The sequence below is a fragment of the Salmo salar genome, chromosome ssa15 (assembly GCF_905237065.1).
Source record: "Salmo salar chromosome ssa15, Ssal_v3.1, whole genome shotgun sequence".
Taxonomy (NCBI): domain Eukaryota; kingdom Metazoa; phylum Chordata; class Actinopteri; order Salmoniformes; family Salmonidae; genus Salmo; species Salmo salar.
The window spans coordinates 107,622,960-107,647,857 of record NC_059456.1 but is presented as its reverse complement, the minus strand read 5'-3'; the positions used below and the strand labels follow the sequence as shown (position 1 = coordinate 107,647,857).

At 50.9% G+C, this 24,898-nt stretch overlaps 1 protein-coding gene and 1 long non-coding RNA gene across 2 annotated transcripts; both read left to right on the top strand.

Annotated features, from left to right (window-relative positions):
* Positions 1-31: 31 nt before the first annotated feature.
* Positions 32-20,170, top strand: LOC123727382 (uncharacterized). Its single transcript, XR_006759379.1, has 3 exons — positions 32-115; positions 13,434-13,622; positions 20,123-20,170. It is a non-coding gene; the product is annotated as an uncharacterized lncRNA (long non-coding RNA).
* A 14-nt stretch (positions 20,171-20,184) lies between these two features.
* LOC123727380 (uncharacterized) lies at positions 20,185-22,976 on the top strand. Its single transcript, XM_045696559.1, has 2 exons — positions 20,185-20,265; positions 20,519-22,976. Exon 2 carries the CDS (start codon positions 22,018-22,020, stop codon positions 22,738-22,740), a length of 723 nt encoding a protein of 240 aa, XP_045552515.1. The 5' UTR covers positions 20,185-20,265; positions 20,519-22,017; the 3' UTR covers positions 22,741-22,976.
* The last annotated feature ends 1,922 nt before the right edge of the window (positions 22,977-24,898 follow it).

Sequence of the window (24,898 nt, the reverse complement as noted above, 5' to 3'; positions counted from 1 at the left end):
CACACACACACGCACACACACACACAGCTCTGACCCTTCTCCCGTTTGACCTGTAGGGGCGTTGTCTGAAAGACCTCAGATCATCCTGGACCAGCTCAGACACACAGACAGAGAGGTACACCTCCTTCTCTCTCTCTCTCTCTCTCTCTCGCCCGGCTCTAGGTATTTGGGGGCCCTAAGTGAGATTTGGTTGGGGAGGGCCCCCCCACCTCGCGGGAAAACATTTTATTGGTCACCGTCTTGACGGTGGAGAGAAAATGTTTAGTTTTAAAGTTAATTTCCTATAATTCTATACATTTTGCCATGGGGCGTAGAGACCATGTTGCAATCAAAGATTAGATTTTCTTGTGTTTTAGATATATATTTCCAGGCTTGAGGTTGGAATCGTACTTGCGAAAATGATGATATTACCCTTTTAGTAGATGAGCTGTTTGAAAAGACCGCCTGAAATTTCAGCCTGTTTTGGTGGGGTGGAGTTGCTTGTCTTTCCATGGTGACGTCACCATGCGGTAAATTAGTTCATTGACGAATAAGAAAGAGAGTTCCAAACCTCTCTGCCAATAACAACTAGTGTTCAGTTTTCCCCTCCCCTCTCAGACCACTCCCAGACAGTCCTAGCTAAATTCTTGCTTGAGAAATATAATCTTTGCTATGAAGCTATTTTTGTTTCTAATTAAAAAAAAAAAAAATCACATTAAGGTACTTAATTGTTACCCAGGAAGGATTTGATAATGAGATAAAAACAGATGCATTGGACCTTTAAAGCAATTTTTCTGCAATTATACTTATTTTTGCCATGGGGGGCAGAGAGCGACAATTTGCCCGGTCAGTATTCGACCACACGGTCCCATGTGGCTCAGTTGGTAGAGCATGGTTTTTGCAACGCCAGGGTTGTGGGTTCGATTCCCAGGGGACCAGTACGGAGAAAAAAATAACTAAAAATGTATGAAATGTATGCATTCACTAATATAAGTCGCTCTGGATAAGAGCGTCTGCTAAATGACTAAAATGTAAGTTTAGATTAGAGAATGATTTTTTTTTAAACGCTGATGCCGATACCGATCGTTGGGGGTCAAGGAGGCCGATATTTTAATGCGGATAATAAATATAATTAAATGTTAACATTTTGATGAGGCATTTTTACACGAGGGCCTTCCCAGAATCTGTGATATCAGTGAGGAAGTCCTGTGAGTGACATTCATGATGTTACTCCAACATGTAAATATTTCCCAATCGTCTTCAGGGTAAAAAGCCTTTCCTGTTTTGACACTTCTCAAGAAAACATCCGCTTTCAAAGAATTTCACAAAAGTTTACTTAAAGCTAACTGTATGACTTCAAATCAGCAAGTTGGATGCAGTGAAAAAAGGACAAACTACACATCCATTAAAACAGCTTTCGCTTTGTCATTAAGGGGTAATGTGTGTCGATTGATGAGGAAAAAATATTTATTTCATCATTTTTAGAACAGGGTTGTAACGTAACAAAATGTGTAAAAAGTTAAGGGGTCTGAATACTTTCCGAATGGGCTGGTCACACCTCCATCCCTAGTACCTGGTCATACCTCCATCCCTAGTACCTGGTCACACCTCCATCCCTAGTACCTGGTCACACCTCCATCCCCTAGTACCTGGTCATACCTCCATCCCTAGTACCTGGTCACACCTCCATCCCTAGTACCTGGTCATACCTCCATCCCTAGTACCTGGTCACACCTCCATCCCCAGTACCTGGTCATACCTCCATCCCTAGTACCTGGTCATACCTCCATCCCTAGTACCTGGTCATACCTCCATCCCTAGTACCTGGTCATACCTCCATCCCTAGTACCTGGTCACACCTCAATCCCTAGTACCTGGCCCCCACCTCCATCCCTAGTACCTGGTCACACCTCCATCCCCAGTACCTGGTCATACCTCCATCCCTAGTACCTGGCCCCACCTCCATCCCTAGTCACACCTCCATCCCTAGTACCTGGTCACACCTCCATCCCTAGTACCTGGTCATACATCCATCCCTAGTACCTGGTCACACCTCCATCCCTAGTACCTGGTCACACCTCCATCCCTAGTACCTGGTCCCACCTCCATCCCTAGTACCTGGTCACACCTCCATCCCTAGTACCTGGTCCCACCTCCATCCCTAGTACCTGGTCCCACCTCCATCCCTAGTACCTGGTCACACCTCCATCCCCTAGTACCTGGTCCCACCTCCATCCCTAGTACCTGGTCACATCCTCCATCCCTAGTACCTGGTCATACCTCCATCCCCAGTACCTGGTCACACCTCCATCCCTAGTACCTGGTCACACCTCCATCCCTAGTACCTGGTCACACCTCCATCCCCAGTACCTGGTCACACCTCCATCCCTAGTACCTGGTCATACCTCCATCCCTAGTACCTGGTCATACCTCCATCCCTAGTACCTGGTCACACCTCCATCCCTAGTACCTGGTCCCACCTCCATCCCTAGTACCTGGTCACACCTCCATCCCTAGTACCTGGTAACACTCCATCCCTAGTGCCTGGTCCCACCTCCATCCCTAGTACCTGGTCACACCTCCATCCCCCAGTACCTGGTCATACCTCCATCCCTAGTACCTGGTCACACCTCCATCCCTAGTACCTGGTCATACCTCCATCCCTAGTACCTGGTCACACCTCCATCCCTAGTACCTGGTCATACCTCCATCCCTAGTACCTGGTCCCACCTCCATCACTAGTACCTGGTCATACCTCCATCCCTAGTACCTGGTCATACCTCCATCCCTAGTACCTGGTCACACCCTCCATCCCTAGTACCTGGTCATACCTCCATCCCTAGTACCTGGTCACACCTCCATCCCTAGTACCTGGTCATACCTCCATCCCTAGTACCTGGTCATACCTCCATCCCTAGTACCTGGTCATACCTCCATCCCTAGTACCTGGTCATACCTCCATCCCTAGTACCTGGTCACACCTCCATCCCTAGTACCTGGTCACACCTCCATCCCTAGTACCTGGTCACACCTCCATCCCTAGTACCTGGTCCCACCTCCATCCCTAGTCACACCTCCATCACTAGTACCTGGTCATACCTCCATCACTAGTACCTAGTCACACCTCCATCCCTAGTCACACCTCCATCCCTAGTACCTGGTCATACCTCCATCCCTAGTACCTGGTCCCACCTCCATCCCTAGTACCTGGTCACACCTCCATCCCTAGTACCTGGTCCCACCTCCATCCCTAGTACCTGGTCACACCTCCATCCCTAGTACCTGGTAACACCTCCATCCCTAGTGCCTGGTCCCACCTCCATCCCTAGTACCTGGTCACACCTCCATCCCCAGTACCTGGTCATACCTCCATCCCTAGTACCTGGCCCCACCTCCATCCCTAGTCACACCTCCATCCCTAGTACCTGGTCCCACCTCCATCCCTAGTCACACCTCCATCCCTAGTACCTGGTCACACCTCCATCCCTAGTACCTGGTCACTACCTCCATCCCCAGTACCTGGTCACACCCTCCATCCCCAGTACCTGGTCACACCTCCATCCCTAGTACCTGGTCACACCTCCATCGCTAGTACCTGGTCCCACCTCCATCCCTAGTACCTGGTCACACCTCCATCCCTAGTACCTGGTCACACCTACATCCCTAGTACCTGGTCATACCTCCATCCCCAGTACCTGGTCATACCTCCATCCCTAGTACCTGGTCCCACCTCCATCCCTAGTCACACCTCCATCCCTAGTACCTGGTCCCACCTCCATCCCTAGTCACACCTCCATCCCCTAGTCACACCTCCATCCCTAGTACCTGGTCACACCTCCATCCCTAGTACCTGGTCATACCTCCATCCCCAGTACCTGGTCATACCTCCATCCCTAGTACCTGGTCACACCTCCATCCCTAGTACCTGGTCATACCTCCATCCCTAGTACCTGGTCACACCTCCATCCCTAGTACCTGGTCACACCTCCATCCCTAGTACCTGGTCCCACCTCCATCCCTAGTACCTGGTCACACCTCCATCCCTAGTACCTGGTCACACCTCCATCCCTAGTACCTGGTCCCACCTCCATCCCTAGTACCTGGTCACACCTCCATCCCTAGTACCTGGTCCCACCTCCATCCCTAGTACCTGGTCACACCTCCATCCCTAGTACCTGGTCACACCTCCATCCCTAGTACCTGGTCCCACCTCCATCCCTAGTACCTGGTCACACCTCCATCCCTAGTACCTGGTCACACCTCCATCCATCCCTAGTACCTGGTCATACCTCCATCCCCAGTACCTGGTCATACCTCCATCCCCAGTACCTGGTCACACCTCCATCCCTAGTACCTGGTCACACCTCCATCCCTAGTACCTGGTCACACCTCCATCCCTAGTACCTGGTCACACCTCCATCCCTAGTACCTGGTCACACCTCCATCCCTAGTACCTGGTCACACCTCCATCCCTAGTCACACCTCCATCCCTAGTACCTGGTCACACCTCCATCCCTAGTACCTAGTCCCACCTCCATCCCTAGTACCTGGTCACACCTCCATCCCTAGTACCTAGTCCCACCTCCATCCCTAGTACCTGGTCACACCTCCATCCCTAGTACCTGGTCCCACCTCCATCCCTAGTACCTGGTCCCACCTCCATCCCTAGTACCTGGTCACACCTCCATCCCTAGTACCTGGTCACACCTCCATCCCTAGTACCTTGTCAAACCTCCATCCCTAGTACCTGGTCATACCTCCATCCCTAGTACCTGGTCCCACCTCCATCCCTAGTCACACCTCCATCCCTAGTACCTGGCCACACCTCCATCCCTAGTCACACTTCCATCCCTAGTACCTGGTCCCACCTCCATCCCTAGTACCTGGTCATACCTCCATCCCTAGTACCTGGTCACACCTCCATCCATCCCTAGTACATGGTCCCACCTCCATCCCTAGTACCTGGTCATACCTCCATCCCTAGTACCTGGTCCCACCTCCATCCCTAGTACCTGGTCCCACCTCCATCCCTAGTACCTAGTCACACCTCCATCCCTAGTACCTGGCCACACCTCCATCCCTAGTCACACCTCCATCCCTAGTACCTGGTCCCACCTCCATCCCTAGTCACACCTCCATCCCTAGTACCTGGTCACACCTCCATCCCTAGTACCTGGTCACACCTCCATCCCTAGTACCTGGTCACACCTCCATCCCTAGTACCTGGTCACACCTCCATCCCTAGTACCTGGTCCCACCTCCATCCCTAGTACCTGGTCCCACCTCCATCCCTAGTACCTGGTCACACCTCCATCCCTAGTGCCTGGTCCCACCTCCATCCCTAGTACCTGGTCACACCTCCATCCCTAGTACCTGGTCACACCTCCATCCCTAGTACCTGGTCCCACCTCCATCCCTAGTCACACCTCCATCCCTAGTACCTGGTCCCACCTCCATCCCTAGTCACACCTCTATCCCTAGTACCTGGTCCCACCTCCATCCCTAGTACCTGGTCACACCTCCATCCCTAGTACCTGGTCCCACCTCCATCCCTAGTCACACCTCCATCCCTAGTACCTGGTCACACTTCCATCCCTAGTCACACCCCATCATCCCTAGTACCTGGTCACACCTCCATCCCTAGTACCTGGTCACACCTCCATCCCTAGTACCTGGTCACACCTCCATCCCTAGTACCTGGTCACACCTCCATCCCTAGTACCTGGCCACACCTCCATCCCTAGTACCTGGTCACACCTCCATCCCTAGTACCTGGTCATACCTCCATCCCTAGTACCTGGTCACACCTCCATCCCTAGTCACACCTCCATCCCTAGTACCTGGTCACACCTCCATCCCTAGTACCTGGTCCCACCTCCATCCCTAGTCACACCTCCATCCCTAGTACCTGGTCCCACCTCCATCCCTAGTACCTAGTCACACCTCCATCCCTAGTACCTGGTCACACCTCCATCCCTAGTACCTGGTCCCACCTCCATCCCTAGTACCTGGTCACACCTCCATCCCTGGTACCTGGTCACACCTCCATCCCTAGTACCTGGTCACACCTCCATCCCTAGTACCTGGTCACATCCATCCCTAGTACCTGGTCCCACCTCCATCCCTAGTACCTGGTCCCACCTCCATCCCTAGTACCTGGTCCCACCTCCATCCCTAGTACCTGGTCACACCTCCTTCCCTAGTGCCTGGTCCCACCTCCATCCCTAGTACCTGGTCACACCTCCATCCCTAGTACCTGGTCACACCTCCATCCCTAGTACCTGGTCCCACCTCCATCCCTAGTCACACCTCCATCCCTAGTACCTGGTCCCACCTCCATCCCTAGTCACACCTCCATCCCTAGTACCTGGTCACACCTCCATCCCTAGTACCTGGTCACACCTCCATCCCTAGTACCTGGTCCCACCTCCATCCCTAGTCACACCTCCATCCTTAGTACCTGGTCACACCTCCATCCCTAGTCACACCCCATCATCCCTAGTACCTGGTCACACCTCCATCCCTAGTACCTGGTCACACCTCCATCACTAGTACCTGGTCACACCTTCATCCCTAGTACCTGGTCACACCTCCATCCCTAGTACCTGGCCACACCTCCATCCCTAGTACCTGGTCACACCTCCATCCCTAGTACCTGGTCACACCTCCATCCCTAGTCACACCTCCATCCCTAGTACCTGGTCACACCTCCATCCCTAGTACCTGGTCCCACCTCCATCCCTAGTCACACCTCCATCCCTAGTACCTGGTCCCACCTCCATCCCCTAGTACCTAGTCACACCTCCATCCCTAGTACCTGGTCCCACCTCCATCCCTAGTACCTGGCCACACCTCCATCCTTAGTACCTGGTCACACCTCCATCCCTAGTACCTGGTCACACCTCCATCCCTAGTACCTGGTCACACCTCCATCCCTAGTACCTGGTCCCACCTCCATCCCTAGTACCTGGTCACACCTCCATCCCTAGTACCTGGTCATACCTCCATCCCCAGTACCTGGTCATACCTCCATCCCTAGTGCCTGGTCACACCTCCATCCCTAGTACCTGGTCACACCTCCATCCCTAGTCACACCTCCATCCCTAGTACCTGGTCACACCTCCATCCCTAGTACCTGGTCACACCTCCATCCCTAGTACCTGGTCCCACCTCCATCCCTAGTCACACCTCCATCCCTAGTACCTGGTCCCACCTCCATCCCTAGTCACACCTCTATCCCTAGTACCTGGTCACACCTCCATCCCTAGTACCTGGTCACACCTCCATCCCTAGTACCTGGTCCCACCTCCATCCCTAGTCACACCTCCATCCCTAGTACCTGGTCACACTTCCATCCCTAGTCACACCCCATCATCCCTAGTACCTGGTCACACCTCCATCCCTAGTACCTGGTCACACCTCCATCCCTAGTACCTGGTCACACCTCCATCCCTAGTACCTGGCCACACCTCCATCCCTAGTACCTGGTCACACCTCCATCCCTAGTACCTGGTCATACCTCCATCCCTAGTACCTGGTCACACCTCCATCCCTAGTCACACCTCCATCCCTAGTACCTGGTCACACCTCCATCCCTAGTACCTGGTCCCACCTCCATCCCTAGTCACACCTCCATCCCTAGTACCTGGTCCCACCTCCATCCCTAGTACCTAGTCACACCTCCATCCCTAGTACCTGGTCACACCTCCATCCCTAGTACCTGGTCCCACCTCCATCCCTAGTACCTGGTCACACCTCCATCCCTGGTACCTGGTCACACCTCCATCCCTAGTACCTGGTCACACCTCCATCCCTAGTACCTGGTCACATCCATCCCTAGTACCTGGTCCCACCTCCATCCCTAGTACCTGGTCCCACCTCCATCCCTAGTACCTGGTCCCACCTCCATCCCTAGTACCTGGTCACACCTCCTTCCCTAGTGCCTGGTCCCACCTCCATCCCTAGTACCTGGTCACACCTCCATCCCTAGTACCTGGTCACACCTCCATCCCTAGTACCTGGTCCCACCTCCATCCCTAGTCACACCTCCATCCCTAGTACCTGGTCCCACCTCCATCCCTAGTCACACCTCCATCCCTAGTACCTGGTCACACCTCCATCCCTAGTACCTGGTCACACCTCCATCCCTAGTACCTGGTCCCACCTCCATCCCTAGTCACACCTCCATCCTTAGTCCCTGGTCACACCTCCATCCCTAGTCACACCCCATCATCCCTAGTACCTGGTCACACCTCCATCCCTAGTACCTGGTCACACCTCCATCACTAGTACCTGGTCACACCTTCATCCCTAGTACCTGGTCACACCTCCATCCCTAGTACCTGGCCACACCTCCATCCCTAGTACCTGGTCACACCTCCATCCCTAGTACCTGGTCACACCTCCATCCCCTAGTCACACCTCCATCCCTAGTACCTGGTCACACCTCCATCCCTAGTACCTGGTCCCACCTCCATCCCTAGTCACACCTCCATCCCTAGTACCTGGTCCCACCTCCATCCCTAGTACCTAGTCACACCTCCATCCCTAGTACCTGGTCCCACCTCCATCCCTAGTACCTGGCCACACCTCCATCCTTAGTACCTGGTCACACCTCCATCCCTAGTACCTGGTCACACCTCCATCCCTAGTACCTGGTCCCACCTCCATCCCTAGTACCTGGTCACACCTCCATCCCTAGTACCTGGTCATACCTCCATCCCCAGTACCTGGTCATACCTCCATCCCTAGTGCCTGGTCACACCTCCATCCCTAGTACCTGGTCACACCTCCATCCCTAGTCACACCTCCATCCCTAGTACCTGGTCCCACCTCCATCCCTAGTACCTAGTCACACCTCCATCCCTAGTACCTGGTCCCACCTCCATCCCTAGTACCTGGCCACACCTCCATCCTTAGTACCTGGTCACACCTCCATCCCTAGTACCTGGTCACACCTCCATCCCTAGTACCTGGTCACACCTCCATCCCTAGTACCTGGTCCCACCTCCATCCCTAGTACCTGGTCACACCTCCATCCCTAGTACCTGGTCATACCTCCATCCCCAGTACCTGGTCATACCTCCATCCCTAGTGCCTGGTCACACCTCCATCCCTAGTACCTGGTCACACCTCCATCCCTAGTCACACCTCCATCCCTAGTACCTGGTCCCACCTCCATCCCTAGTACCTAGTCACACCTCCATCCCTAGTACCTGGTCCCACCTCCATCCCTAGTACCTGGCCACACCTCCATCCTTAGTACCTGGTCACACCTCCATCCCTAGTACCTGGTCACACCTCCATCCCTAGTACCTGGTCACACCTCCATCCCTAGTACCTGGTCCCACCTCCATCCCTAGTACCTGGTCACACCTCCATCCCTAGTACCTGGTCATACCTCCATCCCCAGTACCTGGTCATACCTCCATCCCTAGTGCCTGGTCACACCTCCATCCCTAGTACCTGGTCACACCTCCATCCCTAGTCACACCTCCATCCCTAGTACCTGGTCCCACCTCCATCCCTAGTACCTAGTCACACCTCCATCCTTAGTACCTGGTCACACCTCCATCCCTAGTACCTGGTCACACCTCCATCCCTAGTACCTGGTCACACCTCCATCCCTAGTACCTGGTCCCACCTCCATCCCTAGTACCTGGTCACACCTCCATCCCTAGTACCTGGTCACACCTCCATCCCTAGTACCTGGTCACACCTCCATCCCTAGTACCTGGTCACTCCTCCATCCCTAGTACCTGGTCACACCTCCATCCCTAGTACCTGGCCACACCTCCATCCATCCCTAGTACCTGGTCAGAACATTCTACTTCCCATCCCATTGAGACAGGTAGAACACGCTGCTCTACTTCCCACCCCATTGAGACAGGTAGAACACGCTGCTCTACTTCCCATCCCATTGAGACAGGTAGAACGCGCTGCTCTACTTCCCACCCCATTGAGACAGGTAGAACACGCTGCTCTACTTCCCACCCCATTGAGACAGGTAGAACACGCTGCTCTACTTCCCACCCCATTGAGACAGGTAGAACACGCTGCTCTACTTCCCACCCCATTGAGACAGGTAGAACACGCTGCTCTACTTCCCACCCCATTGAGACAGGTAGAACACGCTGCTCTACTTCCCACCCCATTGAGACAGGTAGAACACGCGGCTCTACTTCCCACCCCATTGAGACAGGTAGAACACGCTGCTCTACTTCCCACCCCATTGAGACAGGTAGAACACGCTGCTCTACTTCCCATCCCATTGAGACAGGTAGAACACGCTGCTCTACTTCCCATCCCATTGAGACAGGTAGAACACGCAGCTCTACTTCCCATCCCATTGAGACAGGTAGAACACGCTGCTCTACTTCCCATCCCATTGAGACAGGTAGAACACGCTGCTCTACTTCCCATCCCATTGAGACAGGTAGAACACGCTGCTCTACTTCCCACCCCATTGAGACAGGTAGAACACGCTGCTCTACTTCCCATCCCATTGAGACAGGTAGAACACGCTGCTCTACTTCCCACCCCATTGAGACAGGTAGAACACGCTGCTCTACTTCCCACCCCATTGAGACAGGTAGAACACGCTGCTCTACTTCCCACCCCATTGAGACAGGTAGAACACGCTGCTCTACTTCCCATCCCATTGAGACAGGTAGAACACGCTGCTCTACTTCCCACCCCATTGAGACAGGTAGAACACGCTGCTCTACTTCCCATCCCATTGAGACAGGTAGAACACGCTGCTCTACTTCCCATCCCATTGAGACAGGTAGAACACGCTGCTCTACTTCCCACCCCATTGAGACAGGTAGAACACGCTGCTCTACTTCCCACCCCATTGAGACAGGTAGAACACGCTGCTCTACTTCCCACCCCATTGAGACAGGTAGAACACGCTGCTCTACTTCCCATCCCATTGAGACAGGTAGAACACGCTGCTCTACTTCCCACCCCATTGAGACAGGTAGAACACGCTGCTCTACTTCCCACCCCATTGAGACAGGTAGAACACGCTGCTCTACTTCCCACCCCATTGAGACAGGTAGAACACGCTGCTCTACTTCCCACCCCATTGAGACAGGTAGAACACGCTGCTCTACTTCCCATCCCATTGAGACAGGTAGAACACGCTGCTCTACTTCCCACCCCATTGAGACAGGTAGAACACGCTGCTCTACTTCCCATCCCATTGAGACAGGTAGAACGCGCTGCTCTACTTCCCACCCCATTGAGACAGGTAGAACACGCTGCTCTACTTCCCACCCCATTGAGACAGGTAGAACACGCTGCTCTACTTCCCACCCCATTGAGACAGGTAGAACACGCTGCTCTACTTCCCACCCCATTGAGACAGGTAGAACACGCTGCTCTACTTCCCACCCCATTGAGACAGGTAGAACACGCTGCTCTACTTCCCACCCCATTGAGACAGGTAGAACACGCGGCTCTACTTCCCACCCCATTGAGACAGGTAGAACACGCTGCTCTACTTCCCACCCCATTGAGACAGGTAGAACACGCTGCTCTACTTCCCATCCCATTGAGACAGGTAGAACACGCTGCTCTACTTCCCATCCCATTGAGACAGGTAGAACACGCAGCTCTACTTCCCATCCCATTGAGACAGGTAGAACACGCTGCTCTACTTCCCATCCCATTGAGACAGGTAGAACACGCTGCTCTACTTCCCATCCCATTGAGACAGGTAGAACACGCTGCTCTACTTCCCACCCCATTGAGACAGGTAGAACACGCTGCTCTACTTCCCATCCCATTGAGACAGGTAGAACACGCTGCTCTACTTCCCACCCCATTGAGACAGGTAGAACACGCTGCTCTACTTCCCACCCCATTGAGACAGGTAGAACACGCTGCTCTACTTCCCACCCCATTGAGACAGGTAGAACACGCTGCTCTACTTCCCATCCCATTGAGACAGGTAGAACACGCTGCTCTACTTCCCACCCCATTGAGACAGGTAGAACACGCTGCTCTACTTCCCATCCCATTGAGACAGGTAGAACACGCTGCTCTACTTCCCATCCCATTGAGACAGGTAGAACACGCTGCTCTACTTCCCACCCCATTGAGACAGGTAGAACACGCTGCTCTACTTCCCACCCCATTGAGACAGGTAGAACACGCTGCTCTACTTCCCACCCCATTGAGACAGGTAGAACACGCTGCTCTACTTCCCATCCCATTGAGACAGGTAGAACACGCTGCTCTACTTCCCACCCCATTGAGACAGGTAGAACACGCTGCTCTACTTCCCACCCCATTGAGACAGGTAGAACACGCTGCTCTACTTCCCACCCCATTGAGACAGGTAGAACACGCTGCTCTACTTCCCACCCCATTGAGACAGGTAGAACACGCTGCTCTACTTCCCACCCCATTGAGACAGGTAGAACACGCTGCTCTACTTCCCATCCCATTGAGACAGGTAGAACACGCTGCTCTACTTCCCACCCCATTGAGACAGGTAGAACACGCTGCTCTACTTCCCACCCCATTGAGACAGGTAGAACACGCTGCTCTACTTCCCACCCCATTGAGACAGGTAGAACACGCTGCTCTACTTCCCACCCCATTGAGACAGGTAGAACACGCTGCTCTACTTCCCATCCCATTGAGACAGGTAGAACACGCTGCTCTACTTCCCACCCCATTGAGACAGGTAGAACACGCTGCTCTACTTCCCATCCCATTGAGACAGGTAGAACACGCTGCTCTACTTCCCATCCCATTGAGACAGGTAGAACACGCTGCTCTACTTCCCACCCCATTGAGACAGGTAGAACACGCTGCTCTACTTCCCATCCCATTGAGACAGGTAGAACACGCTGCTCTACTTCCCACCCCATTGAGACAGGTAGAACACGCTGCTCTACTTCCCACCCCATTGAGACAGGTAGAACACGCTGCTCTACTTCCCACCCCATTGAGACAGGTAGAACACGCTGCTCTACTTCCCACCCCATTGAGACAGGTAGAACACGCTGCTCTACTTCCCACCCCATTGAGACAGGTAGAACACGCTGCTCTACTTCCCATCCCATTGAGACAGGTAGAACACGCTGCTCTACTTCCCATCCCATTGAGACAGGTAGAACACGCTGCTCTACTTCCCACCCCATTGAGACAGGTAGAACACGCTGCTCTACTTCCCACCCCATTGAGACAGGTAGAACACGCTGCTCTACTTCCCACCCCATTGAGACAGGTAGAACACGCTGCTCTACTTCCCATCCCATTGAGACAGGTAGAACTAGCTGCTCTAATTCCCACCCCATTGAGACAGGTAGAACACGCTGCTCTACTTCCCATCCCATTGAGACAGGTAGAACACGCTGCTCTCTCCTGTTGTACCTCCCCTCTTTTTCTTTCTCGGTCATCTCTCTCTTTCACTTTACAGTTTTTTTCTCTCTCCGTAGCGCTCCCCCCCTCAGGTGCAGGGTTTGGTTCCGGCCTACAGCGGCGAGACGGACAGCGAGGGAGAGGAGGGAGGAGAGAAGGATGAGAGGATGACAGACTGGGCTAAGCTAGCCTGTCTGCTGTGTAGGAGACAGTTCCCCAGCAAGGAGGCTCTCATACGACACCAACAGCTCTCAGAGCTACACAAGGTGCTTATAACATGCCTACGGAGTAACATAACGCTGACATGAAGCCACGATGTCATCTTTTACTATAACTATGTAATAAGACATTTTCCAAAGTGGTGGTTGACTTCCATATAAGGCCTGAACTGAAGTCGTTATGGCGGAGAGCTGTTTCTGATGTCAGAGCTGTTTGTGATGTCAGAGCTGTTTCTGATGTCAGAGCTGTTTCTGATGTCAGAGCTGTTTGTGATGTCAGAGAGCTGTTTCTGATGTCAGAGCTGTTTGTGATGTCAGAGAGCTGTTTCTGATGTCAGAGCTGTTTGTGATGTCAGAGCTGTTTCTGATGTCAGAGCTGTTTCTGATGTCAGAGCTGTTTGTGATGTCAGAGAGCTGTTTCTGATGTCAGAGCTGTTTCTGATGTCAGAGCTGTTTGTGATGTCAGAGAGCTGTTTCTGATGTCAGAGCTGTTTGTGATGTCAGAGAGCTGTTTGTGATGTCAGAGCTGTTTCTGATGTCAGAGCTGTTTGTGATGTCAGAGCTGTTTCTGATGTCAGAGCTGTTTCTGATGTCAGAGCTGTTTGTGATGTCAGAGAGCTGTTTCTGATGTCAGAGCTGTTTGTGATGTCAGAGCTGTTTCTGATGTCAGAGCTGTTTGTGATGTCAGAGCTGTTTCTGATGTCAGAGCTGTTTCTGATGTCAGAGCTGTTTGTGATGTCAGAGCTGTTTCTGATGTCAGAGAGCTGTTTCTGATGTCAGAGCTGTTTCTGATGTCAGAGAGCTGTTTCTGATGTCAGAGAGCTGTTTCTGATGTCAGAGCTGTTTGTGATGTCAGAGAGCTGTTTGTGATGTCAGAGCTGTTTCTGATGTCAGAGAGCTGTTTCTGATGTCAGAGAGCTGTTTGTGATGTCAGAGAGCTGTTTGTGATGTCAGAGCTGTTTGTGATGTCAGAGCTGTTTCTGATGTCAGAGCTGTTTCTGATGTCAGAGCTGTTTGTGATGTCAGAGCTGTTTGTGATGTCAGAGAGCTGTTTGTGATGTCAGAGAGCTGTTTCTGATGTCAGAGCTGTTTCTGATGTCAGAGAGCTGTTTCTGATGTCAGAGAGCTGTTTCTGATGTCAGAGAGCTGTTTCTGATGTCAGAGAGCTGTTTCTGATGTCAGAGCTGTTTGTGATGTCAGAGCTGTTTCTGATGTCAGAGCTGTTTCTGATGTCAGAGCTGTTTGTGATGTCAGAGAGCTGTTTCTGATGTCAGAGCTGTTTGTGATGTCAGAGCTGTTTCTGATGTCAGAGCTGTTTCTGATGTCAGAGCTGTTTGTGATGTCAGAGAGCTGTTTCTGATGTCAGAGCTGTTTCTGATGTCAGAGCTGTTTGTGATGTCAGAGAGCTGTTTCTGATGTCAGAGCTGTTTGTGATGTCAGAGAGCTGTTTGTGATGTCAGAGCTGTTTCTGATGTCAGAGCTGTTTGTGATGTCAGAGCTGTTTCTGATGTCAGAGCTGTTTCTGATGTCAGAGCTGTTTGTGATGTCAGAGAGCTGTTTCTGATGTCAGAGCTGTTTGTGATGTCAGAGCTGTTTCTGATGTCAGAGCTGTTTGTGATGTCAGAGCTGTTTCTGATGTCAGAGCTGTTTCTGATGTCAGAGCTGTTTGTGATGTCAGAGCTGTTTCTGATGTCAGAGAGCTGTTTCTGATGTCAGAGCTGTTTCTGATGTCAGAGAGCTGTTTCTGATGTCAGAGAGCTGTTTCTGATGTCAGAGCTGTTTGTGATGTCAGAGAGCTGTTTGTGATGTCAGAGCTGTTTCTGATGTCAGAGAGCTGTTTCTGATGTCAGAGAGCTGTTTGTGATGTCAGAGAGCTGTTTGTGATGTCAGAGCTGTTTGTGATGTCAGAGCTGTTTCTGATGTCAGAGCTGTTTCTGATGTCAGAGCTGTTTGTGATGTCAGAGCTGTTTGTGATGTCAGAGAGCTGTTTGTGATGTCAGAGAGCTGTTTCTGATGTCAGAGCTGTTTCTGATGTCAGAGAGCTGTTTCTGATGTCAGAGAGCTGTTTCTGATGTCAGAGAGCTGTTTCTGATGTCAGAGAGCTGTTTCTGATGTCAGAGCTGTTTGTGATGTCAGAGCTGTTTCTGATGTCAGAGCTGTTTCTGATGTCAGAGCTGTTTGTGATGTCAGAGAGCTGTTTCTGATGTCAGAGCTGTTTGTGATGTCAGAGCTGTTTCTGATGTCAGAGCTGTTTCTGATGTCAGAGCTGTTTGTGATGTCAGAGAGCTGTTTCTGATGTCAGAGCTGTTTCTGATGTCAGAGCTGTTTGTGATGTCAGAGAGCTGTTTCTGATGTCAGAGCTGTTTGTGATGTCAGAGAGCTGTTTGTGATGTCAGAGCTGTTTCTGATGTCAGAGCTGTTTGTGATGTCAGAGCTGTTTCTGATGTCAGAGCTGTTTCTGATGTCAGAGCTGTTTGTGATGTCAGAGAGCTGTTTCTGATGTCAGAGCTGTTTGTGATGTCAGAGCTGTTTCTGATGTCAGAGCTGTTTGTGATGTCAGAGCTGTTTCTGATGTCAGAGCTGTTTCTGATGTCAGAGCTGTTTGTGATGTCAGAGCTGTTTCTGATGTCAGAGAGCTGTTTCTGATGTCAGAGCTGTTTCTGATGTCAGAGAGCTGTTTGTGATGTCAGAGAGCTGTTTGTGATGTCAGAGCTGTTTCTGATGTCAGAGCTGTTTGTGATGTCAGAGCTGTTTCTGATGTCAGAGCTGTTTCTGATGTCAGAGCTGTTTGTGATGTCAGAGAGCTGTTTCTGATGTCAGAGCTGTTTGTGATGTCAGAGCTGTTTCTGATGTCAGAGCTGTTTGTGATGTCAGAGCTGTTTCTGATGTCAGAGCTGTTTCTGATGTCAGAGCTGTTTGTGATGTCAGAGCTGTTTCTGATGTCAGAGAGCTGTTTCTGATGTCAGAGCTGTTTCTGATGTCAGAGAGCTGTTTCTGATGTCAGAGAGCTGTTTCTGATGTCAGAGCTGTTTGTGATGTCAGAGAGCTGTTTGTGATGTCAGAGCTGTTTCTGATGTCAGAGAGCTGTTTCTGATGTCAGAGAGCTGTTTGTGATGTCAGAGAGCTGTTTGTGATGTCAGAGCTGTTTGTGATGTCAGAGCTGTTTCTGATGTCAGAGCTGTTTCTGATGTCAGAGCTGTTTGTGATGTCAGAGCTGTTTGTGATGTCAGAGAGCTGTTTGTGATGTCAGAGAGCTGTTTCTGATGTCAGAGCTGTTTCTGATGTCAGAGAGCTGTTTCTGATGTCAGAGAGCTGTTTCTGATGTCAGAGAGCTGTTTCTGATGTCAGAGCTGTTTGTGATGTCAGAGCTGTTTCTGATGTCAGAGCTGTTTCTGATGTCAGAGCTGTTTGTGATGTCAGAGAGCTGTTTCTGATGTCAGAGCTGTTTGTGATGTCAGAGCTGTTTCTGATGTCAGAGCTGTTTCTGATGTCAGAGCTGTTTGTGATGTCAGAGAGCTGTTTCTGATGTCAGAGCTGTTTCTGATGTCAGAGCTGTTTGTGATGTCAGAGAGCTGTTTCTGATGTCAGAGCTGTTTGTGATGTCAGAGAGCTGTTTGTGATGTCAGAGCTGTTTCTGATGTCAGAGCTGTTTGTGATGTCAGAGCTGTTTCTGATGTCAGAGCTGTTTCTGATGTCAGAGCTGTTTGTGATGTCAGAGAGCTGTTTCTGATGTCAGAGCTGTTTGTGATGTCAGAGCTGTTTCTGATGTCAGAGCTGTTTGTGATGTCAGAGCTGTTTCTGATGTCAGAGCTGTTTCTGATGTCAGAGCTGTTTGTGATGTCAGAGCTGTTTCTGATGTCAGAGAGCTGTTTCTGATGTCAGAGCTGTTTCTGATGTCAGAGAGCTGTTTCTGATGTCAGAGAGCTGTTTCTGATGTCAGAGCTGTTTGTGATGTCAGAGAGCTGTTTGTGATGTCAGAGCTGTTTCTGATGTCAGAGAGCTGTTTCTGATGTCAGAGAGCTGTTTGTGATGTCAGAGAGCTGTTTGTGATGTCAGAGCTGTTTGTGATGTCAGAGCTGTTTCTGATGTCAGAGCTGTTTCTGATGTCAGAGCTGTTTGTGATGTCAGAGCTGTTTGTGATGTCAGAGAGCTGTTTGTGATGTCAGAGAGCTGTTTCTGATGTCAGAGCTGTTTCTGATGTCAGAGAGCTGTTTCTGATGTCAGAGAGCTGTTTCTGATGTCAGAGAGCTGTTTCTGATGTCAGAGAGCTGTTTCTGATGTCAGAGCTGTTTGTGATGTCAGAGCTGTTTCTGATGTCAGAGCTGTTTCTGATGTCAGAGCTGTTTGTGATGTCAGAGAGCTGTTTCTGATGTCAGAGCTGTTTGTGATGTCAGAGCTGTTTCTGATGTCAGAGCTGTTTCTGATGTCAGAGCTGTTTGTGATGTCAGAGAGCTGTTTCTGATGTCAGAGCTGTTTCTGATGTCAGAGCTGTTTGTGATGTCAGAGAGCTGTTTCTGATGTCAGAGCTGTTTGTGATGTCAGAGAGCTGTTTGTGATGTCAGAGCTGTTTCTGATGTCAGAGCTGTTTGTGATGTCAGAGCTGTTTCTGATGTCAGAGCTGTTTCTGATGTCAGAGCTGTTTGTGATGTCAGAGAGCTGTTTCTGATGTCAGAGCTGTTTGTGATGTCAGAGCTGTTTCTGATGTCAGAGCTGTTTGTGATGTCAGAGCTGTTTCTGATGTCAGAGCTGTTTCTGATGTCAGAGCTGTTTGTGATGTCAGAGCTGTTTCTGATGTCAGAGAGCTGTTTCTGATGTCAGAGCTGTTTCTGATGTCAGAGAGCTGTTTCTGATGTCAGAGAGCTGTTTCTGATGTCAGAGCTGTTTGTGATGTCAGAGAGCTGTTTGTGATGTCAGAGCTGTTTCTGATGTCAGAGAGCTGTTTCTGATGTCAGAGAGCTGTTTGTGATGTCAGAGAGCTGTTTGTGATGTCAGAGCTGTTTGTGATGTCAGAGCTGTTTCTGATGTCAGAGCTGTTTCTGATGTCAGAGCTGTTTGTGATGTCAGAGCTGTTTGTGATGTCAGAGAGCTGTTTCTGATGTCAGAGCTGTTTCTGATGTCAGAGAGCTGTTTCTGATGTCAGAGAGCTGTTTCTGATGTCAGAGAGCTGTTTCTGATGTCAGAGAGCTGTTTCTGATGTCAGAGCTGTTTGTGATGTCAGAGCTGTTTCTGATGTCAGAGCTGTTTCTGATGTCAGAGCTGTTTGTGATGTCAGAGAGCTGTTTCTGATGTCAGAGCTGTTTCTGATGTCAGAGAGCTGTTTCTGATGTCAGAGCTGTTTCTGATGTCAGAGCTGTTTGTGATGTCAGAGAGCTGTTTCTGATGTCAGAGCTGTTTGTGATGTCAGAGCTGTTTGTGATGTCAGAGCTGTTTGTGATGTCAGAGCTGTTTCTAGTGATGTGAAAGGAGGTTTTCCATAGCCATCCCACTTCAACTTTTGGGGGGGGGGGGGTTTAACCCCTTTTTCTCCCCAATTTCAGGACTAATTGTAGTTACAGTCTTGTCTCATCGCTGCAACTCCCGTACGGACTCGGGAGAGGCGAAGGTCGAGAGCCGTGTGTCCTCCGAAACACGACCCAAACAAGCCGCACTGCTTCTTGACACAACGCGCGCGTCCAACCCGGAAGCCGGCCGCACCAATGTGTCGGAGGAAACACCGTACACCTGGCGACCTGGTCAGCGTGCACTGCACCCGGCCCGCCACAGGAGTCGCTAGAGCGCGATGGGACGAGGATATCCCTGCCGGCCAAACCCTCCCCTAACCCAGACGAAGCTGGGCAAAATTGTGCGCCGCCTCATGGGTCTCCCGGTCGCGGCCGGCTGCGACAGAGCCTGGACTCGAACCCAGAATCTCTGGTGGCACAGCTAGCACTGCGATGCAGTGCCTTAGACCACTGCACCACCCGGGAGGCAGTCCCAGTTTAACTTGACTGTTAATCTACAGTCCCAGTTTAATTTGACTGTTAATCTACAGTCCCAGTTTAATTTGACTGTTAATCTACAGTCCCAGTTTAATTTGACTGTTAATCTACAGTCCCAGTTTAATTTGACTGTTAATCTACAGTCCCAGTTTAATTTGACTGTTAATCTACAGTCCCAGTTTAATTTGACTGTTAATCTACAGTCCCAGTTTATCTTGACTGTTAATCTACAGTCCCAGTTTATCTTGACTGTTAATCTACAGTCCCAGTTTAATTTGACTGTTAATCTACAGTCCCAGTTTATCTTGACTGTTAATCTACAGTCCCAGTTTATCTTGACTGTTAATCTACCGTGACCTTTATCTTGACTGTTAAATCTACTGTGACCTTTATCTTGACTATTTATCTACCGTGATCTTTAGCCTTCAGTTTAACCCCGTAACCCCTATCCGAGTGGGGTATTCCAGAAAAACAGGATTATTAAATCAACCAGCTAATTTTGATCCTTCTTTCTGGAACATATCCCCTTGGCCTCTGACTAACCTTTAACCTCTTCATCTCCTCCCTCAGCAAAACCTGGAGCAGCGGAGGTCACAGCAAGAGGGGGGTATAGGGGCGGGGGGTGGGGGCGGGGCGGGGGCGGGGGAGAGGAAAGACAAAGGAGGGCCGTCCACAGAGCCACCAGACCCCAAGAAGAGGAAGTACAGCCCGCTGTAAGCACTGCTGTCTCACACACACACACACACACACACACACACACACACACACACACACACACACACACACACACACACACACACACACACACACACACACACAAACTCAGCCGACACATATACACACAGACAAACTTCCACACCTAACACATTCTCTCCCTCTCTCTCCATCGCCTCTCTCTCTCTCTCTCTCTCTCTCTCTCTCTCTCTCTCGCTCTCGCTCCATCCATCTCTCCTTATCTTTCTGCAGTGATGGTACGGCTGGCAATAGTCTAGGTGCCAGGATGCTGCAGGGAGGGGTGAAGAAAGGACTGCTGCTACGTAACATGCAAGTGGACTGACCCCTGACCTTTAAACCTCTATCCTCTAACCCCTGACATTCGACCATCACACAGGACTAGGCTCCCTAGGTACAGATCAGCTTCTCCTCCCCCCCTAATCCTAACCTTAACCCTTTACACTCGAACCCGTATCCGGGTTGAAAATGGCAGATTTGGGCACCAATAGATACCTATTATGAGTGTTGACTGGCAGACGTTCTGAACTTGAGCACCTCATCCAACGTAAAGCCCCCCGTCCGTCCCTCCTCGTAACTTTTTGCAAATGTTTTGTTTGTCTGAGTGAGGAAAATGCTGTACATTAAGATGACAATATTGCATTTTGTTGAGGATTAGAATAAATATCGCTTTGATGTCATACAACACCTGTGAGTCCAGTTACCAGACGACTTGTCGTCATACCCCTGGGTTGTTCTGAACAGAATGAGACTGCGTTTACCACTGCACACGCACCTGAATGCAGTCCTGACTCCTTTCTCTGCACACCAACATGGCAATATGCTTCTCTGAATTGCCTTGTGAAAGCTCAAACACCGTAAGGTCATATTTTATAACTTAGCTAGTCATGTTGGCAACAGAACAGGCTTTCACATGATGCCCACCTGACCCAGGTTGCTATTTATAATGACAGTGTTTGGTTTACCTAAACAACAACAGTAAATGTGTGATGGAGGGGAGGAAGGGCTGTGTTCCAACCAAAACAACTACAAGTGTGTTTGCTGTAGTTCCTCAACGGTCCAGCTAGGAGAGCTCAAACAAGCACCTTACAGCTGAAGACTCTTCTTTAAGTCATAAAAAAATGCATTGAAATGACTTAGGAACTATGCACAGTTTGGAGAGGTGTGTGGCCACATGGAAACCTCAGTTAGACCTCTCACTCAAACCTTTTACATACATTTGTCTAAAGTTGCACCTACCCCACATTTTCCAGGAATATTCTTAACATGTTACTGAATGTATCCAGAGTATTTTAGATTTCGTTATCAACAAATAAGGTGAAAACTAGAGTAAATGTAAAATGCACATGTTTGGATTCAGTCTTCTGTCAGGTGAACTGTTGTGTCCTAAATAATTTCAGTTGTTACCATGGTAATGCATATGCTTTAAATATTTCATCTGTAAGTAAATTCAGCCCTGTCCATGTAGGCCAATTCCCACGAGTGTAAAGGGTTAACAGGAAGTGTGTGTGTGTGGGGGGACTGACCCTGGATGAGCATTTAGTGGAAACTGTATCCTACTCCTCATACAGACCGGGACCCGTTACTCTCCTCTACCACTACTACATAGATATATAGATATAGATAGACAGAACTGGGACCATCTGCTCTCCTGTATCACTACTACATAGATATATATATAGATAGATAGATAGGCTCCTGTTTTTAAATTCTACATCGGAAGGAAGGAACCGATGCAGTGTGGCCTGGTTGTCACGGAAAACTTCTTAAATCTGATCGCGGCGCAGGACCTGCACCTTTCACTTGGGCTGCAGGGCGATACGGGACATCAACACTATATGAGATCAACGCTGTGGGAGAGCGACGCTGTGGGAGATCAACGCTACGGGAGAGCAACGCCACGGGAGAGCAACGCCACGGGAGAGCAACGCTGTAGGAGAGCAACGCTACGGGAGAGCAACGCCACGGGAGAGCAACGCTGTAGGAGATCAACGCCACGGGAGATCAACGCCACGGGAGAGCAACGCCACGGGAGAGCAACGCTACGGGAGAGCAACGCTACGGGAGAGCAACGCCACGGGAGAGCAACGCTACGGGAGAGCAACGCTACGGTAGAGCAACGCCACGGGAGATCAACGCTACGGGAGAGCAACACTACGGGAGACCAACGCCACGGGAGAGCAACGCTACGGGAGAGCAACGCTACGGGAGAGCAACGCCACGGGAGATCAACGCCACGGGAGAGCAACGCCGTGGGAGAGCAACGCTGTAGGAGATCAACGCTACGGGAGAGCAACGCTGTAGGAGATCAACGCCACGGGAGATCAACGCCGTGGGAGATTAACGCTGTGGGAGATCAACGCTACGGGAGAGCAACGCCACGGGAGAGCAACGCCACGGGAGATCAACGCCGCGGGAGATCAACGCCGCGGGAGATCAACGCCGTGGGAGATTAACGCCGTGGGAGAGCGACGCCACGGGAGAGCGACGCCACGGGAGATCAACGCCACGGGAGATCAACGCTACGGGAGATCAACGCTACGGGAGAGCAACGCCACGGGAGAGCAACGCCACGGGAGAGCAACGCCACGGGAGATCAACGCCACGGGAGAGCAATGCCACGGGAGAGCAACGCCACGGGAGAGCAACGCCACGGGAGAGCAACGCTACGGGAGAGCAACGCTACGGTAGAGCAACGCTACGGGAGAGCAACGCCACGGGAGAGCAACACTACGGGAGACCAACGCCACGGGAGAGCAACGCCATGGGAGATCAACGCCACGGGAGAGCAACGCCGTGGGAGAGCAACGCCGTAGGAGATCAACGCTACGGGAGAGCAACGCTGTAGGAGATCAACACCACGGGAGATCAACGCCGTGGGAGATTAACGCTGTGGGAGATCAACACTACGGGAGAGCAACGCCACGGGAGAGCAACGCCACGGGAGATCAACGCCGTGGGAGATTAACGCTGTGGGAGAGCGACGCCACGGGAGAGCGACGCCACGGGAGATCAACGCTACGGGAGATCAACGCTACGGGAGATCAACGCCACGGGAGAGCAACGCTATGGGAGAGCGACGCCACGGGAGAGCAACGCTACGGGAGATCAACGCTACGGGAGAGCAACGCCACGGGAGAGCAACGCCACGGGAGAGCAACGCCACGGGAGAGCAACACTACGGGAGACCAACGCCACGGGAGAGCAACGCCACGGGAGAGCAACGCCACGGGAGAGCAACGCTACGGGAGACCAACGCCACGGGAGAGCAACGCTACGGGAGAGCAACGCTACGGTAGAGCAACGCCACGGGAGATCAACGCCACGGGAGAGCAACACTACGGGAGACCAACGCCACGGGAGAGCAACGCTACGGTAGAGCAACGCCACGGGAGATCAACGCTACGAGAGATCAACGCCACGGGAGATCAACGCCGCGGGAGAGCGACGCTACGGGAGAGCAACGCTGCGGGAGATCAACGCTGTGGGAGAGCAACGCCACGGGAGATCAACGCCGTGGGAGAGCAACGCCACGGGAGATCAACGCTGTGGGAGAGCAACGCTACGGGAGATCAACGCCACGGGAGATCAATATGGAGGTGATCACCAACAGTAAGCCAGCCATGGACGATAGAAAAAGGAGTTTTAGATTCACGAAAGATAACCGTCAATTCATCACGTTTGTTTGATTGGGTTCTGTATGTGCGGCTTTGATATCATACAGGGAGTGAAAGGACTATGTTTCTAATAGCAGCCCCCTGCGGCACCCTATTCCTGCACTACTTTTGACCAGGGCCCATAGCTCTATGTAGGGAATAGGGTGCCAAGTGTCTGAAATGGCACCCTAATTCCCTACAGGCCCTGGTCAAAAGTAGTGCACTATATAGGGAATAGGGTGCCATTTGGGATGAATATTAAGTGTCTGAAATGGTATCCTAATTCCCTACAGGCCCTGGTCAAAAGTAGTGCGCTATATAGGGAATAGGGTGCCATTTGGGATTTAACTTAGACAGTGTGAGGATTTTAGAATGAGCACTTTTTTAAAAAACTTTTTACCCAGATAGAGATGTGGACAGAACATTCTGGTAGTGATCTGGCCTCCCATGGACAGTATATCACACTAACAAGGTATCAGGTGTGAACCAATAGTAATATCATTCTGATATGTGTGTAAAATGGAATTTGTAGTAAATGCATATTGTAATATAGTATTTGGTTCTGGGGGGGAAAAAAAGAGATTTGGTTCGTCTTTTGTATTTGAAATACTGACTATCGTGATCTTTGTCTCATTTTTATAACGTTATTTGTTTGATCGGGTATGGCTGTCAGATCTCAATCTTTCAAATTACAAAGCTACAAATCTTTTAACCCCACTATAACTTAATAGTACCTTGATAATCCTCAGATTTTAACCCCACTATAACTTAAAAGTACCTTGATCATTTTAACCCTACAATTGACTTGTGTGATTAACTGGTTTGGTTGACTGGTTTGATTTACTGATGTGATTGACTGGTTTGGTTGACTGGTTTCATTTACTGATGTGATTTACTGGCGTGATTGACTGGTTTGCTGCAGAAATGTTTTGGTACCCTTCCCCCAGATCTGAGCCTC